At 41.7% G+C, this 16,231-nt stretch overlaps 2 protein-coding genes across 11 annotated transcripts in view; both read left to right on the top strand.

Annotated features, from left to right (window-relative positions):
* Positions 1–16,231, top strand: part of LOC125771879 (putative ferric-chelate reductase 1 homolog) — a 55,137-nt gene that overhangs the window by 23,820 nt on the left and 15,086 nt on the right. For 4 of the 8 annotated variants that reach the window (XM_049443015.1, XM_049443013.1, XM_049443014.1 and 1 more), the window contains one exon: positions 3,394–3,438. The exons of 3 other annotated variants lie outside the window; for them this stretch is intronic. In XM_049443015.1, the coding sequence (XP_049298972.1) occupies positions 3,434–3,438 (5 nt within the window). In that variant the 5' untranslated portion in view covers positions 3,394–3,433. Of the gene's footprint in view, positions 1–3,393; positions 3,439–6,657; positions 6,779–16,231 lie in introns of those variants that run through there. One more of the 8 variants, XM_049443020.1, reaches the window with a different exon arrangement.
* On the top strand, positions 8,606–14,612 carry LOC125771870 (regulator of nonsense transcripts 2-like). 3 transcript variants are annotated; one of them, XM_049442991.1, is made up of 3 exons: positions 8,606–8,861; positions 8,924–10,948; positions 11,043–14,612. In XM_049442991.1, exon 3 carries the CDS (start codon positions 11,132–11,134, stop codon positions 13,991–13,993), a length of 2,862 nt encoding a protein of 953 aa, XP_049298948.1. In that variant the 5' UTR covers positions 8,606–8,861; positions 8,924–10,948; positions 11,043–11,131; the 3' UTR covers positions 13,994–14,612. The 3 variants fall into 3 exon arrangements, with proteins under 3 accessions (XP_049298948.1, XP_049298949.1, XP_049298947.1); XM_049442992.1 differs by having other exon boundaries at positions 8,606–9,342; positions 9,438–10,948; XM_049442990.1 differs by having other exon boundaries at positions 8,606–10,948.

Below are 16,231 nucleotides of genomic sequence, written 5' to 3'. Positions count from 1 at the left end.
CCGTAGCATGGTATTTGCTAAGAAGGGCAATAAAAATAATTCACTCCCGCTTTTGGCAGTACCTTTTTCTAGCCTTTGCCTTTGGTGGATTATTGTGGTTAGGTTCGTACGATTGCTTAATTTCTTCATTTGATCCCTGCTTCGTGTAGAGAACGATGGCCGAAAACGGTAGACAAATCTCGGCACAGCATATAACCGTTTATATCGAATCACGTTCCCCAAAAAAAACAACAACACTATGGCAAGGATAAAAAGACGAACCCTAGCGCTGAAGGCCGCCGGGTGAAATGACACTTCCCTTGTGGTACTTCAAACTCATCAGGCTCGTCTCTCAAACGCTTCATTCCAAGCCTATCTTGTGGGAAGTACCACTTGAAGTTGCACCGACGGTCGGCCGTCTCTGGATGCCGCCATCCATTCATCTTGATTCGTTGTGGCGAATGTTTGGTGCAAGAAATCAAATCATCAGAAATCTCTCAACAACCACTGTTGATTGTTGGTACGGGCCATGAAGCCATCCCGGGCGAACGATTCTGATCACACTGGTCACACAGAGGTCACTTTCGTAGAAACAGGGTGGCACTAAGAAAATGTGTGTTGGTGGAAGATAGAAACTGAACTTCGGGTCGCGATTTATTACGAATAAATCCACCGTCGAGAGGAAAAAAGAAACAGCATCAAGGGAACGAAATCTCAACTGCGCCTTAAGCAGTGACGACGAAGACGGTGCTGACGATGGCCAAGATTGCTGACGGTCGCGGGAGCATTAGCGTGGGAAATCGTGCTCATTAATTGTGGACACTTGTGGCGTGAGTGGAGTGTCTTTTTTCGAGATGAATGGCTCTGTAAAATGGTGCTGCTGCTGGCGCTTCATCCACTTCGCTCGAGAGCCCAAAAAGCCCGGCGCTAAAATTTGGGTGTTCTGGCGTTGGCTTTCTGCTCTGGCATGCTACATTTCATCGTGTGCCATCCGTGCAACGAGCATCTTTATCGTGCGGGGTAGCATATCATATTCAGGCCGAGTCGAGTTTTGTCGGAACCGAAGTCCGGTCATTAGGGAAATATGATCCTAAGATTCGTCAAGTATAGTCATCATCAACGAAGCGAGGCGGTAGATTAATTGTTGCAGTGCGATAGCCGGCGAGCTGGCGGCTTCATCCAGTCGGTGGTGTTTTACCTAATTGCTGGATTATATGGACGACAAATCCGAGTACTATGTTTTTATGTTGTCCGTGTAAGATGTCTGATCCTCTTTTTATTTTTTTCGAACTGCGACTGCGTTCGTCTTGTTGGTATATCATTGGTAGCAGAGATACTTCATACACTTGGAGGAGATATTAAGCAGTGCTTGAGGTAATTGTTGGAGAGTAAGTTTTCTACATTTTTCATGCATTTTCTGGAAATTGTATTTCGGCTGAATGTTTTATGTTGTAATAACCAATTTATATCAATGTTACCAATGTTTTACTAGTTTATCCTAAGTTTTCAATACCTCAGCTAATGATTGTTAAATCTTTTTATTATCGCAGTAAAACTTTCGTAAAAATAATATACATTTATTACATTCTGAATTCTTGGAAAATTAATGACAATCATATTTTTTACTTTTTTAAGATTCGTTTTTTTCTCGTGTTCAACTATTTCTTTCACTATTTTGATACCGTTTCATATACTTAAATGTTTTGGTTTTAAACTATTAATTTCTTTTTTACCTTTTATATTGTTCAGTAATTTATCACTAGTGCAGAGTATTCTACCTCTACTCAGTAGTAAATAACTTAATGATGTTTGTTTTTCTTTTTATTCATCATCGGATATTGTTAATAACAATCATAGAGCTTAATGATCTTGTATGTACTGAGCTTATATGATATCTTGTTTGCCGCTGTTACAAGTTGATAAAGCCATTCGCACATTGTTTAAAAAAGCTATTCAATTATCCAACAATTTACCATACGCTGATCTGTCTGCGGTGAAAAAAAACTCTAATATAAGAGCAAAAGAAATCATAACTAGCGGCCTTCATACGATAAAACCGCAAAAAACGGATATCCAGTCCAGTAGCGCAAACATCGGAACGCACGCATGGAGCCAGCAGGCTGAATTGACCATCCAGAAACGATTTGCATACCAACAGACTAAAAACGCCGATCATGTGTTGGCGGTAAAAAGAGACTATTCCGATGTGTTAATACCACAGGTTTACTAGCGAACCTATACTTGCCTCAACTCCAGTCGATCTCTAGCACAACATTTTCCACCACATACCGTTGGTGCACGTGTGCGCAAATTCATGACCGAATGGAAGGGTAGCAGTACAAAACATTCAAAACCTGACCACATCGTTTGGTATGGTGAGTGAAGCGATCGTTTTTTTTTTGCTTGTCTGTATCTGGTTGTTTCCTTTCTGTCCACCAACCGACCTACCGTGTGCGTTGTCACGTGCGTCAAGGCAAGAAACCACGGAGTCAAAAGTCAAAAATCGTTGACCGTGAAGCGCAGTGACACGCAAACAGAAAATAATTCTAACTTTCCTGACCTCCCGGTTTAGGGTTTTTGCGAATGATGGCTAACATGGAGGTGGTGCTGCCCGCACTCCGTCCAGTCCGTCAAGGGCTTAGAGTATTGTGATATGAAGCGAAAAAAGTGCCTTTATTCCACCAGATGTCCACCGACATGAGACAAATTCAAACTCGGTTCACAAAATTCTCACGCCGATCACGAAGCCAACTTGAACGACACATTGTCAAGGTGAGGATAGAAAAAAAAGACACCATATTCTGCTTCTCCGTCAGACTCTGTACAGACTCTCAGTGTGCGGTTTGGTTGTGGTTTCGATTCGCACATGCCACCGATCTAAACGTGCGTCAAGCAAGCGTTCGGGATCGTGCATTACGATTCAAGCGTGAACTAGTTTGTCGGTTAAATAATGTTTCACTTTGATGCTCCAACACTCCATTGCTTCCCGCGTTTGTTGCAAAATCATTCTTTCCGGCAATGAATACGGCGATAGTGATGGTTGTACCGGTCATCGTGCTGATCGGCAAGGATGATTCATGGTTGGAACTTGTCCATTATCATGTGAACACGCACTGGTTCTGGTAAAACCCGGGAAAATGATTCATACACTTGTGAGCTTCAACCATCTGACTTCTTCCTGTGGGAAATACGCAACATGCGTATGTATTTGTTTCGTCGATCACTGACCAGCCAAAGAGCTTATACTATGGGAGCAAAATTAATCCATTAGCCATTGTATGAAACGATTATTGAACTTCATTATGGAAGGAATAATTCGGGAAATTTTTAGCTAATTCATTTTAATTTTCAATACCAATTTTAAGCTGCTATTATTGTCGATGAGTCTAACTGGAATTTTGTTTGTTTTTACAGGTAATTAACAACTTCCATTGGCACCAATACGTAAAAAAACATGACGTGAGTATGACGAACCTTCTATTATGGCTAATACGAAAAAGGTATTATTCAGGAATAAATAAAATAAAAGAAGTATAAGAAGATTATTTGATGCTCAGTATTTAAACGAATGTCCGATAAAAAACTTTATACTGAAATGTTCAACAATTTCGTCCAAGCTAACTCCAGAACATGCTCTTATAAAGTATTTAAAAAGTAGTACAAATTGAACAAATATCAAGCGGACAATTGTGTTCATTCTCCATTTTTACTCAATACTCAATCACTGTCCCTTAATTGCTTCTGCTGCTTGAAAATGAGTTTGCAAATTATTGCACAAAGGTCCATTCGTTGCAGACCATTCCCGATGCTGGGCTCGCAAGTTCAATGTATCATGCTCGATTGCGAAGGTCATGGTTTTGCATCCCCATGATTGGACCGTAAAGAGAAGGATTTACTTTACCAGACCCTTCATCAACCATCGCCTTTTGACATTGGTCTCGTTGGTGGTGTTGATGGTGTGTGTGTGTGTGATTGTGTCTGTGGAAATATGCAAAGTTTATCTTGAGCTTGTAGCACGAGCAAGGCTCGAATCATTACCATTGTCCGGTCACTAACCCGGCAAGCAGTACTACAAAACTTTTCCGGCGGTTAACCACCCACTGTCGCAAAGTTTGTACCACAATGTACACCAGAGCTGTAATATCGGTTTGAGCGAACGCCAGAAAGGATAGCATGAAGGCGCAAATAGACGGACAACGTTTGCGTAACGCTGGGCAAATCATAGCATAACCAAAATTTCAAACCACACTTTGACTGTAGCTTTACACCGTGTATAAACGACTGTGTAACGCAAGGAACAAAAAACGCGACCAGTATAAAAAAAAGTAGTTCCACCCGCAAAAATGAATGATATTGTCGTAGCTCTTGTAAGGCGTAAGACGAGTTTTCTTCACACTACCCCCTCCGGGGGAGCACTGTGGAACCGCAACACCACCTAGGAAGCAGGCAGTTAGTCCGAGTAATGTGCTGTTAAATTTCGTTTTATGCTAGATTAATTGCATTAATAATGAAAATGTTCATCAATCATTCACGGCTTAACGGGCCGGGGTTATGGTTTTCCGTTATTATATCAGCTCTAAATGTTTTATTTTCTGGTCGTGTTATTCTTTTCGTTTCGCTTTGTTTTCGATCCACGGGATCATGGCGTTGGCGATGATGATGATGATGATGGGATTGTGGTAAACTTTAACCGTTGTCACATTCCCGTGAGCATGGATGCTGCTGCTTCCTGCCAGTTATCGGCAGGACACATACACACCGTCCGAGATACGGGGGCGAGTTGTGTGGGTTCAGTCTATGGTTCAGCGCGTCGCTGCTTCATTACGATAAATGGTTTCAAACGACGGTGAGAATGTGCGAAAATCGATAAAATGCACCGGCGGCGATTGTACCGCAGATTGAATTTTAAACAGCCACGTTTAGAGTTTCTTCTCTAGGGTTTTTATTTTCAAATGAGGCGTATCGTGTGAAACTAATGTGATCGAATGGCAAATTTGTTCTCTGCTTATTTAGCTTGTGCACCGCATAGACGAACGTCCGTATTACTGCTTCAAACCATAGGTTGTTGTTTTCAGTGCACTGTGTACAATTTTATGTTTAAAAATTCAAATAATGGCAATGGTTGTTTGACGTTAAATGCAACATGAAACCGTTGCTCCTGCACATCAATTAATTTTTGTAAGTTTGGTTGAAAATACAATTTTTTCGATTTCATTTCGCCACTTCAGTATGCAACTCACTGAACGTGAAATTTAAAAGGCTTTGTATAGTGCTTTAATCTTTGTTGTTTTATTACGCAAATTAACTAATCGCAACACTAATAATTACGTACAGGTTTATTATCTGTTTATCATCATTCATATTCCAGCTCTGATTTTTGGCGTAATTATATAGTGGGTTATGTCTGCCAAATAACAGTTTCATTTTCTTTTGTGGTACTACAATCTGTAGAGGTTTTTTCTTGGGCTGGGTGACGCACACAACACGTTTCTGGGTTTTCTTGACATTAATTTACTCCTATAGCAGGATAGTTGGTCAATGCAGTACGGGAGTACCGGTCTGAAGGGAATTTGTTACAAGGCATTGCCGTGTAAAACTAGTGTCTTTACCACATACACGTATTTTTACCACGTTGGTGACTACTCCGGATCAATCACCTTTTTAAATGTTTTTTTAAACGGCTTCAAATTTGTAGATTGAAAATCCATAATTTAATATTATCGATACTGCTTTACTTCTCTCAAAATAGTTAACAAGGCTAAAATAGATAACAAACTTCTATAAATATTCATTCAAAATACGTGTTTTTGTACGTCAAAATGTTATTTTTTTTATAAAATAGAAATATAATAAAATATTCATTGTTATTTTAACGAACGGTTAAGTAAGTGAGAAAATAATAAATTAAGGGTACATTAGGATTTAATGTATTCATTCATCATTTGCAATTTAAACAAATTTAATATATTCACCATCAAGTGCCGTTTTACATCAAAAGTATTAAAGGAACAATTGGGGCGGCCCAGTGGTGTAAGTGATAGACGGCCCCGAGCCACACGGCAGGACCGGGTTCAAATCCCATCTGGACCGTCCCCCCGTTGCAAGGTCTGACTATCTGGCTACGTGGTAAAATAAGTATAGTAAGCCAGAAATGGCTGGCGTAACCTGTAAGGTCGTTAAGCCAAGAAAAAGAAGTAAAGCAACAAATCAAAGAAAAATACAATTCCCACTATTATATTTAAGCTTAAAACATTAACGAAGATGTATAACAAATCTGAAATATCGTACTATTACTTTGGCAGCTGCTACAATGAATTTAAAATGGTTTTTTTTACCTTCAGCTGTCGTCGTAAAATAGAAACAACGATTCTTACAAGAGGACGGAACCCAAACCCGCAACATTATTGCGGGTACAAACACACATTAGCTTGCTAAACACCCGTTTGGAAGGAAGTTTGGGCACTTGTTGCGACCGATGGCATTAATTTCGCTTTCAGCTAACAGACTAATTAACTTCACGGTGACCGTTTTTAGCGATCGTGTATGTCGCGACAACCAAAGTAGACGGATGCGGGCAAAAGCCGCTACTCGAAGATCGAGGACTGTCCCCGGTGCGACTATGTTCGTGAGCGTGAGCACTACCGGTGAGGGACAGCTCGTGAAGGTCCAAGACGTACATTGCCCGCTAGTTGCCCACCGGCGATGGCAGGTCGTTTCAGTCGTTTGTCAGACCCGCACGAAGCAGGTTAGGTTTCGATCGTTTCTCCGGGACGGGGTTCTGTTTGGTGCTGTACCCGTGGTAAGTTGTTGTGCTGGCAAGAGGCCAAGAACGTGCTAAACCTTGAGACAATGGGAAAAATGTGCGATGTGATGGCCGATAGTGATCGCGAACCGGCATGGGAGGGGTTTAAAATGGACGTTGGGCGGATAGTGGGTGATGTGATCATTATCACCTCGGTACGATGTTGACTAACGATCGACGCTACTCGAGTGTATTCCAACCAACGTTAAGTGTTGGACGCGCTGATACTGCTGGAGTTCCCGTTTGGTGACACATTCATCTTGAAACGGTCGGGCTCGGTTACGTTTGGTGTGGGCTGTGCTCTGTGATCAGTGAGATTTGAAGCAGTGTTTCGCTTGATTTTGTGTAGGTTGTCCATACCTTTGCATCACAAACGTTGCTTCTGAATTACCAAAAAAAAAAATACTCGTTGGGCTGTGGTATCTTCATGTTCTTAAAGTGTCTTTAACGAAGAATGAAATGGGAGCGGTCGCGCGGAAAAACCGGGTTGAATCACTCGAACGTGACTTGAAGGATATAAATTCTGAGAAAAGCTCCAAATTTTTGTGCCAGATTGTATCGATGCGACAATCCTACTGTGTGTTTGTGCGTGTTCCCGGTGGTACCAAAAATATGTCCGTGCGTGTGCGTGTGCGTGTGTGTGTGATCATGTGTGCGTGTGAGCTTCAAGCGTTCCAACGCGTGCTACATATGAAGTGAAAAAGCAATTTTCCACGATGGAAAACGAGCTGCTACAACGATGATTAAGCCTTGTGCTACGAGAATTCAGGCATGCTGAAGAGGAATTCCGTTCACTTTCGACTCCCACTCGACAAAAACCCCGTGCCTGCCTTACCTACGGAACGCATGGGCAAAGAGAGTAGCATGATTCATAATGAATATTTAAGCTTCCAATTAATATTCGCAACGGCTAGAGAGAAGCACCTTCAAAACTGAAACACTCGAATCGATCAGGTTGACTCGAACCGCATCGAACCGCGGAAAACAATTTCGGCGTAGTAATAGTAATCCGTTACTTACTGTTCTTCCGTTGGTCCTTATGCGCTTTCGTGTCGGCCTACGTTCTTAACTAACGCGTGGAATGTTTCGTAAATGATACTTCGCACAGTTTTGGCCACTTGTAGCTGAGTTACGGTAATGGTGCTCCACATCGATTTGCAGACAATTTAAGGCAGATGGTTAATACATCAACATATGTATGCAACTGCACAGCGCTGCCGGGTTTGTTTCGTATCGAATGTTTTCATCGACCTAGTGAGAGCGGTGGTGTCTCACCACCCATCACGCTGAAACAATTCAGTATTGGAAATAGGTTTGTGGTGGAGGCTTCCGTGCAAATTTGGCCCCAACTTGTGCAATTTTGACTTAATTGAGAGAAACCGTTTGTTCGCAGCGGTAGTTAACCTCATCTGCATCATAACGCAACGAACAACAAAACCGGGTGTATATCTCGCATCAATCGAGCGATTGATATTTCCTTGATGAAAAGATTCATCTTGGATGTGTAACAAATTAACTATAAATTTGAGCAGAAACTTTACTTTTTTTCTATAAATGTTTGCACAAATATGGTCGGAAACGTCCATGGAAGCTTACATGTAAAATATGCTTCCTATAATGTTAACGCCTATAATGTTGACAGTAGCATAAACCTTTTCTCACACCTACAACGAGGGCGAAAGGCGTTCCGGTTGGATCGTACCAGTAATGGAATTAATTCCATATCCGACCGGAAGTGCACTTCGACTACAATCACATAACCGTTCGTTCGTATATGTCCTTGGGCATTTGGCGTTTGCTCGGTTTGAGCTTACAACCCCGAATGATATGGACGGAGGTAGGACAGTGTTTAATATTTGCCCTGTCCATCAATCATGCCAACAGGTGCATATGTTTGCGGTTGTGTAAATTGTACGTACCACACCGGTCTCCGGTCTCACGTTTACAATCATCCCTTTGGGTGATGGCGTCATATCTGGAACCTGCCCGACAGACATGTCATATGCCGCTGTCGTGTACTGTTGCACTAAAGTCGCACACATGCATAACGTACGCACCAGAAGCATCCGTCGCTCGATCGGTACGGTTAATTTGGTGGTAAATTTGGCAAAGAACAAACGTTAAACTCTCGTTCCGTTTTAGCGGTAAAACCGTTCCAATGAATGATTTCCACCTCCTCCCGGTCAGCGTATGCCGGATGCATCAACAGAAGAATCACCGAAACAAACATTACCGTACGCAACGACAGAAACATTGTGTGGCGTTTGTGCGGTGCAGGAAGAAAAAAAAATATTGAAAACCAGCACCCTAAACTGTACCAACAATCAACGGTAGCACGTTTGTTTGATAATTTGTTCAACACCCTCATTAACCTTGCCTGGTAGGTGTTCCTGGCGTACCGAAAGGCAGGAATCACGAGCAGATATTTGCTTTTGCTGAATTTGTATTTGAACAGGAACAGTGCGAAGCGAATAATAAGACCATGCTAGACTAGAAGCGTTGGAATACCGTGTACAACCCTTATGGCTTTTCAAACAGGAGAAAAAAAAACACGCTTCTAGGTTGGTTTTTTGTTGTTCCATTGGTATAATCGTTTATTTGAACAATTGTCTGATACGCTATGGTGGTTAGGTAAACGTTATTTTTTCTCTTTTAGATATACGGTAATGACGAAGAATGGGGTAAATAAAAAAAAGACAATAGTGGCCATTTTCTTAAGCCTACGTCATTCGGTGAGTTTATGTAATTATAGCGATTTTTCATTTTGCTACTGTTTTGTTTCAGTAGTTAGTACAAGAAATGGTAGAGTAAATAAAGCAACTGCCTTCTAGTTAAAAGCATTAAAACCGTATTAAAGATATAGAGACATATACACAGATTGGGTTTAATAAACCTTATGAAACGAAACAGTGAATAAGAGCTTTATTGTGGATTAAAGTGATAAAAAAAACGAATAGACTAAAGTAACACAAACTAGACAAAATAGGAATAACTCGGATTTCAACACTAAACACAAAATGGAACCGTTTCAATGAAAGTTGAATGAAGCAGTAAAACACGACCTTGATTACCGTACAAAGCAATGAACCAAATGAAGTGTTTCAGTCAAGTTCGTACACTTAATTATTGTGCTATTGTGAGTCGATATCGAGACTGCTTAAGATTGACCATTTTGACATCGTGAAACGATTCAAGTTCAGTTCCCGAAGAATAACGAATTAGTCTATCTCTAAAAAAAACTGTTGAAATTTTGAAGGTTGGCGGTAGTTTTACGAAGCATTCCGCTGTCATAAATCGCAACAACTTGTCGCGGTTAAACGAATGAACCGCTTAAAACCATAAAATTCGACCAGGTCACTAGCGTTAAGCTTCTAAAACCATTCCACTTGCCTCTGGCTACATGGCATGATAAATTTGAAAGGCCATCACCCATTAAAAGCTCCATCAATGTCGTTGCATCAGCAGACTTGTACGAAAAAAAAAACAAAAACACGTAGGTATTCATATTCGGCCGGCGTGCGACACTGTTACATCCGCGTTCCGGTTACTTGCGCATGAAGCGAGAAAATCAAAAAGGAAGGAAACTTGAATAATTAGTGTTCAAATCTAAATCGGAACAACATTACTCTACTCAAGAAAGGGGCCTCCGGTTAGGATAGGTTACAAATAAAAGATAAAACTCTTTTCATATAGCAACGGTCATTGACATGAATGACCAAGCAGCAAAAAAAAGATGATATCTTCGTTCAACTAAAGTGAATTTGTGGCAGTTCGGGTGATAAATTAAATTCGAAAACTAGAAAAGATTCGGCATAACATAATTTTTCAGGCCATAAGTAATAATTTAAATGCATGGCACATTTGAGTATTTTTTAAATTAAAAAAAAAAAACAAGATCACATCAACGGACGAATAACACTAGCGACGTCTTGCGTAAATTTTGCGTACTACCGTTTTGCCCAATTGGATGCTACATTTTCGCATTGTGTCAGTGGCAATGTCTGTGGTAAACAGTGCAGGATCATTTTTCTGTAAACGAGCCATAAGTAAAGTAAAAATAGTGAAATTTGCTTATAATAAGTGTAGCTTTTGGTCAGCATCGCGTCTACAATTACTCTTTCATCGAATACTACTTACAAAATATTGGCCTCAGTCGCGGATAAGCAGGTATGACAGGTGTACTGGATTGGATTCCGTTGAATTAGGCTCTTTTATTCTATTTGGGAATTTTTTGTTTTTTTTTCTTTGGAAATAATTGTAGTGGGAAATACAGATTTAGCACATGTTGCGCACCTAGCTTCTGTCGCTTTGTATCTTTTCAAAATCGAAAGGAACGCTAACGATTCAGCAATGATGGCTGATGGGAATGAAGAGCAAGGTAACTTGTTACCTTCCCACAAGGAGTCCACCATCGTTGAGAATGCTGATCGTGCTGAGTTGGATGCGTTTGTGGCTTACCTGCAGGAACGTTATCAACGGAAAGAACAGGAACGCCAACAGAACATATCGCCCAACCGTCCAGCTGGTGTGAACTTTCTTCTCTACGATTCAAGTTTCAAGAAGAATACGGTCTTTGTAAAGCGGCTGAAACAATTTACCGCCCAGCAGCTACCCTCATTGATGCAGCATGTGTCCCGATTCAACTTGACGAGCTACATTTCGGGGGTGTGTGAGGCATTAGTGGGGGCAAAGTTGAAGATGAGCGATATCGATGCTGCATTGACACTGTGCACTCATCTACACCGGAAGTATGCCAATTTTGCACCCACGATGTTCGAAAGCTGGCAGAAGTTACTGTCCATCAAGCCATGTGCCCCGGTTACCAATCCGAGCAAGATGCGTGTGGATTTGCGTTTTTTTGCAGAATTGATTAGTGTGGGCATCTTTTCGTGTGCGGTTGGAATGTCGCTCCTCCATGACTGTCTGTTCGGTTTCATCGCAGGGGATGAGAAGAAGCACTTGAATCTGTCAATAGTGCTATCGTTCTGCAAGCACTGCGGAAATGAGTTCACCGGATTAGTGCCAACACGCATGAACGAGCTGGCAAAGAAGTATGATGTCACGATACCTATGTCCCAACTGGTTCCACCAACTGTTCAAAGTGATCTGCGTAACTTGCTACAAGATTACTATGAATCGCTAGTTAAGCACTTGCAATCGGAACATATGAACTTGCACCTGATGGAGAAACCCTTGAACGAGACAGCAAAAGTTGAGCGAACGACAAAAAAGCATGAGTATGAAATGCTGTACGCATCGACTAGCTCGTTAGCAGATCTGCTCGGCGAAGGGTTGCCATTGCTGGAGGAATTACAAGAACCCGATGCAGCGGAGGAAGAAACTGGCGAGATGTTACGGAACGAAATCCTTGACCCATGGCGCAACTCAGAAACTAAATCGTTCTATGTCGATTTACCTGATTTAGGCAATTTTTTGGCCAATTATGATAAAGGAAAGGAAGACGATGACGAAAATCATAAGCAAGCCACCGTTCAAGAGCAGACAACAATAACCGATACGATTATCTCAAAGCAATTACTCGATATGGAATTGTTTGACCTAGATGAACATCGTGATGATTTGTTATCTGCATCCTCATGTCCAGAAGATGAAGAAGATATGGAACTGGTCGTGTGGAATCAGGGTGACAATGAGATTTTTAAGCAAGCGACACATAAAAGAATTTTGACAGCCGATGATGAAAACAGCACACGGCCAGATCCGAATTCCAAGCACTATTTTGTGCAGTTTGCAAAGAATTTGCAATGCTGCATTAACCGGGAGATGATTGATAAAGCGGCCATCGAGTTCCTTCAACATCTGAACGTAAAGGGCAATCGGAAGCGATTGGTGACGGTACTGTTCACAGTGCAGCGAACCCGTCTCGATCGGTTACCAATGTATGCCCGGTTTGTCGCGATCATCAATTTGATATCGTCGGATGTGGCACGGGAGTTGTGCCATAAGCTGAAAGTGGAATTCTTTTACCATCTGAAGAAGGATCAGTTGCAAATCGAACCGAAAATCAAATTGATACGGTACATCGGCGAACTGGTGAAGTTTGGTTTGTACGAGAAGGAGGAAGCGTTGTACTGTTTGCGTTGTTTACTGCAAAGCTTCCAGCATCACAACGTTGAAATGGCATGCGCCTTGCTGGAGGTGTGTGGGGTTTACCTTTTCAACTGCACGGAAAGCCGTGTGCAAGTGAACGCATTCCTTGAGCAGATGATGGGTTTAAAGATGAACACTTTGATGCAGGATCGACACGAGCAGCAGGTGGAGAGTGTCTACTATCTCCTGAAGCGACCGGTTAGCTTAAAGGATGTTCAAAAGAAGCTTCCAATCATGCACGCCTACATCCGTTGGCTCATTTTTCAGGAACTGGGAAAATCTAATGTAGACAAAATAATTTTGCAGTTCCGTCGCTTGAATTGGTACGATATGGAGACGTCGAACTACGCCATTCAGTGTTTATCACAAGCGTATAATATACGTTATCAATTGATCACCTATCTAGCTGACATGCTGCAGGGTTTGAGCACGTATCAGAGGAAGGTTGTTGTACGAGTTATCGATACGGTGCTCGAGGATATTCGAGTAGGAATGGCAATCCACGATCCTGCCCTAGCAGGACGGCAAATTGCGATGATAAAATATCTGGGTGAGCTGTACAACTACCAGCTCGTCGAATCGGATACCATCTTCACCACGCTGTACTCGATTATCTCGTTCGGTGTCAATCTTTCGCACGATGAACCTTCAGCGATTGATCCGCCCGAGTCGCTATTCCGGTTAAAGTTGGCCTGCAAGCTGTTGAATACATGCGGACAGTTTTTGAACATCGGCGATGAACGCCATAGTTTCGATCACTTTATTGTGTTCTTTCAGCGTTACTATTGGCACAAGAAATCACACCCGATCTTTGTAGATCAGCGTTGTGTTGGAATGGATGAACAGTTGAATATGTATCCAGTTCTAATGGATCACATGTACCACGAGTGTTTAAAACGTTTGCGGCCAAATCTGAAGGTGTATAGTAGTTTGGAGGAAGCGAACAATGCCGTCGAAGACTTGCGTCAGAAGTTCTTCAACGGGAAATCGGTCCAGCAAGTGGATCACGTAGATTCCATTCTATTGCATGATTGCTTTTCGGATGATGAGAAAAAGGATGTGCTACCGTCGTCTTCTGCCATATCTAATCTGAAGCCATAAAGAAATGATTTTGAAATTGATATCAACAATGAACATTCGGCGTTCTGTGATAAAGAGTCGCAAGAATTCGTAAAGATGGTGACAGAATTGCCTATACAGAAACAACCAGAGGATCTTGAATTTGAGCGAGAGTTTGAGCGAATAGTATCCGAGTCCTATAGAGAGCTATCTTTAGCAAAGGTCAAACACATTCCAGCCCCAATACCGTGTCTCAATGAGAAGAAGAAAGAAGAAACGAACGTTACACGAGATTCCGTAACATTTACACTAATGATGCATGGTCAGGGCACACAGCATCTGAACAAAAAGTTTGAAGTACCGCAGGATAATCCAATGGCGCAGTACATTCACGAGCAGGAAAGAAAACTGCAAGAGGAGAAGGACAGTTTAAAACAATTAACTATGAGCATCTGTAAGAGGCTATAGCAAGAAACAGATTAAATATAATTGTATGCATGTTCAAACGAACGAAGAAAGGGATCCAACTTCAACGTAGGGAGTTTTACATACAAATACTGTGAGTAGTTTGAAAATTCTCCGGTAAGTTCGACACTTCTTTGCTTATCTTATCATATTCTTTAATCAGCATAGAAATTGTTATGGTAATTTGCTGTATGTGATAAACAGCATTATAATATTTGAAATAAAATAAACGAAAAGCAGGAACAATGATAGACACCAACTTCATGCACGAGATGACATCGTTTTTCTATGTGCAGCAACATGCCTTCTTCTGGACTAGTTTGATGTCGAGGTGGCACCGGTCACGAACGCAGGCAAGACACATGTTTCGAAGGAGATCGTATGGCCGACATGAGACGGTGGAACAAACCACATCGAAATATGATGTTTTAGCGCGATACACCGAGTAGCAGATTGGCGAGGTCACAGATGCGTGGCATGCGTTTAAGTGGAATGATTGGAATCAGTGTTCTATACGTGAGTAAATTTTAGTCACTTACTTGATGTGTAGATGTCGTGCCGGGTTTCCGCTTGGGAAGCAAGGCAAAATGGGACCGTGGCGGTTACCAGAGCTTAACCCGGTTTGCCTTCGGTTTTAAGCGTACGCTTGACATAGTTTAATAAGTGATTCTCATCTGTTAGCGATAAATTGTACCAAGAACTGTTAGATAGAGTTAAGTTTAACGCACTACAAACGTGATACAGGTCATGGTCCGTCGAAAATATGAATAGATTTTTAAGTATGATGATGCAAAATTGATGAATTAGCTATTACTGTAAGCTTTTTACAAGACATTTGGTAATAAATAAGGCAACTAAGTAATGTAACAATTAATCGTGCAGTTATTGTACTTCAGTCTATTGATTGAATGGAATGTCCACTGCACACCGATATGAAAAGAAAACCAAACCATCATTTTTCAATAAATAATCAAACCGTCGGTGTCGTTCACAGAATGAAGCAAAACGGAAAAGGTTAACGACCGATGGTCGGACAAGACATGAGATTGCAACGGACAACATGCGAAAGATGCACACGCCAACTTGCATGTATGGCCGAGAGCGAAATCTAGCCTGCAACCCGGTAATTGCATGGCCCGAGTGAATTTCTGAAGAAAATAGACCGCTTTACCTACCGTCCGTCAATCTCTCCTTCACCTTTACATCATCCTCTTCTGCACGGATGTAATGCATTACACTCGGGTCAGCGTTACGTTGTTCGAAAGAGTGCAGCGAACGTACGTACGCTGAATACCCCAGAGGGAGGTCAGTGTCTTTTTGTATTGCATGTGTGCTGCAGCTGGTCGGTCCAGTCGGTGAATCGGGTTTCAGTGCTTGTTGAGGTTTTTATTTTTTTTTTATTTATTCCAGCGTTTTCCCTGTCAAATAGAATTCCCCAGCTCCCTATGAACAGGGAATATCTAGTACGGGAACAAAAGTTTTCCTCCACACTGTCCATGGGCCGTCAATGAACTCGAGTGTTTTATACATCCTCAGTCAACTCTCTTTACACGTGCACTGTGACACGAGCAGGAAGGTTGGGTTTGGGTGAAGCTGAAATATATTCGCCAAAACATCGATTAATTTTAATGGGGGTTCTCATTTCTCCGCTATATCGTTGTGCCGTATCGATCGTCAAGGTAAGTTTGAAGGTGTGGAAAATTCTTGACGAAGAGGGCGTAAGAAAAATGTCTCGGAGAGAACACAAAAAAAGCAAACAAACTGACCCCGAATGGGATATTTATTCCGAAATCCTTGCCCTCAATTACCACTTCC

Source organism: Anopheles funestus, chromosome 3RL (assembly GCF_943734845.2).
Source record: "Anopheles funestus chromosome 3RL, idAnoFuneDA-416_04, whole genome shotgun sequence".
Taxonomy (NCBI): Eukaryota; Metazoa; Arthropoda; class Insecta; order Diptera; family Culicidae; genus Anopheles; species Anopheles funestus.
The sequence above is the reverse complement of the archived record's forward strand: the minus strand, read 5'-3'. Positions and strand labels throughout refer to the sequence as shown.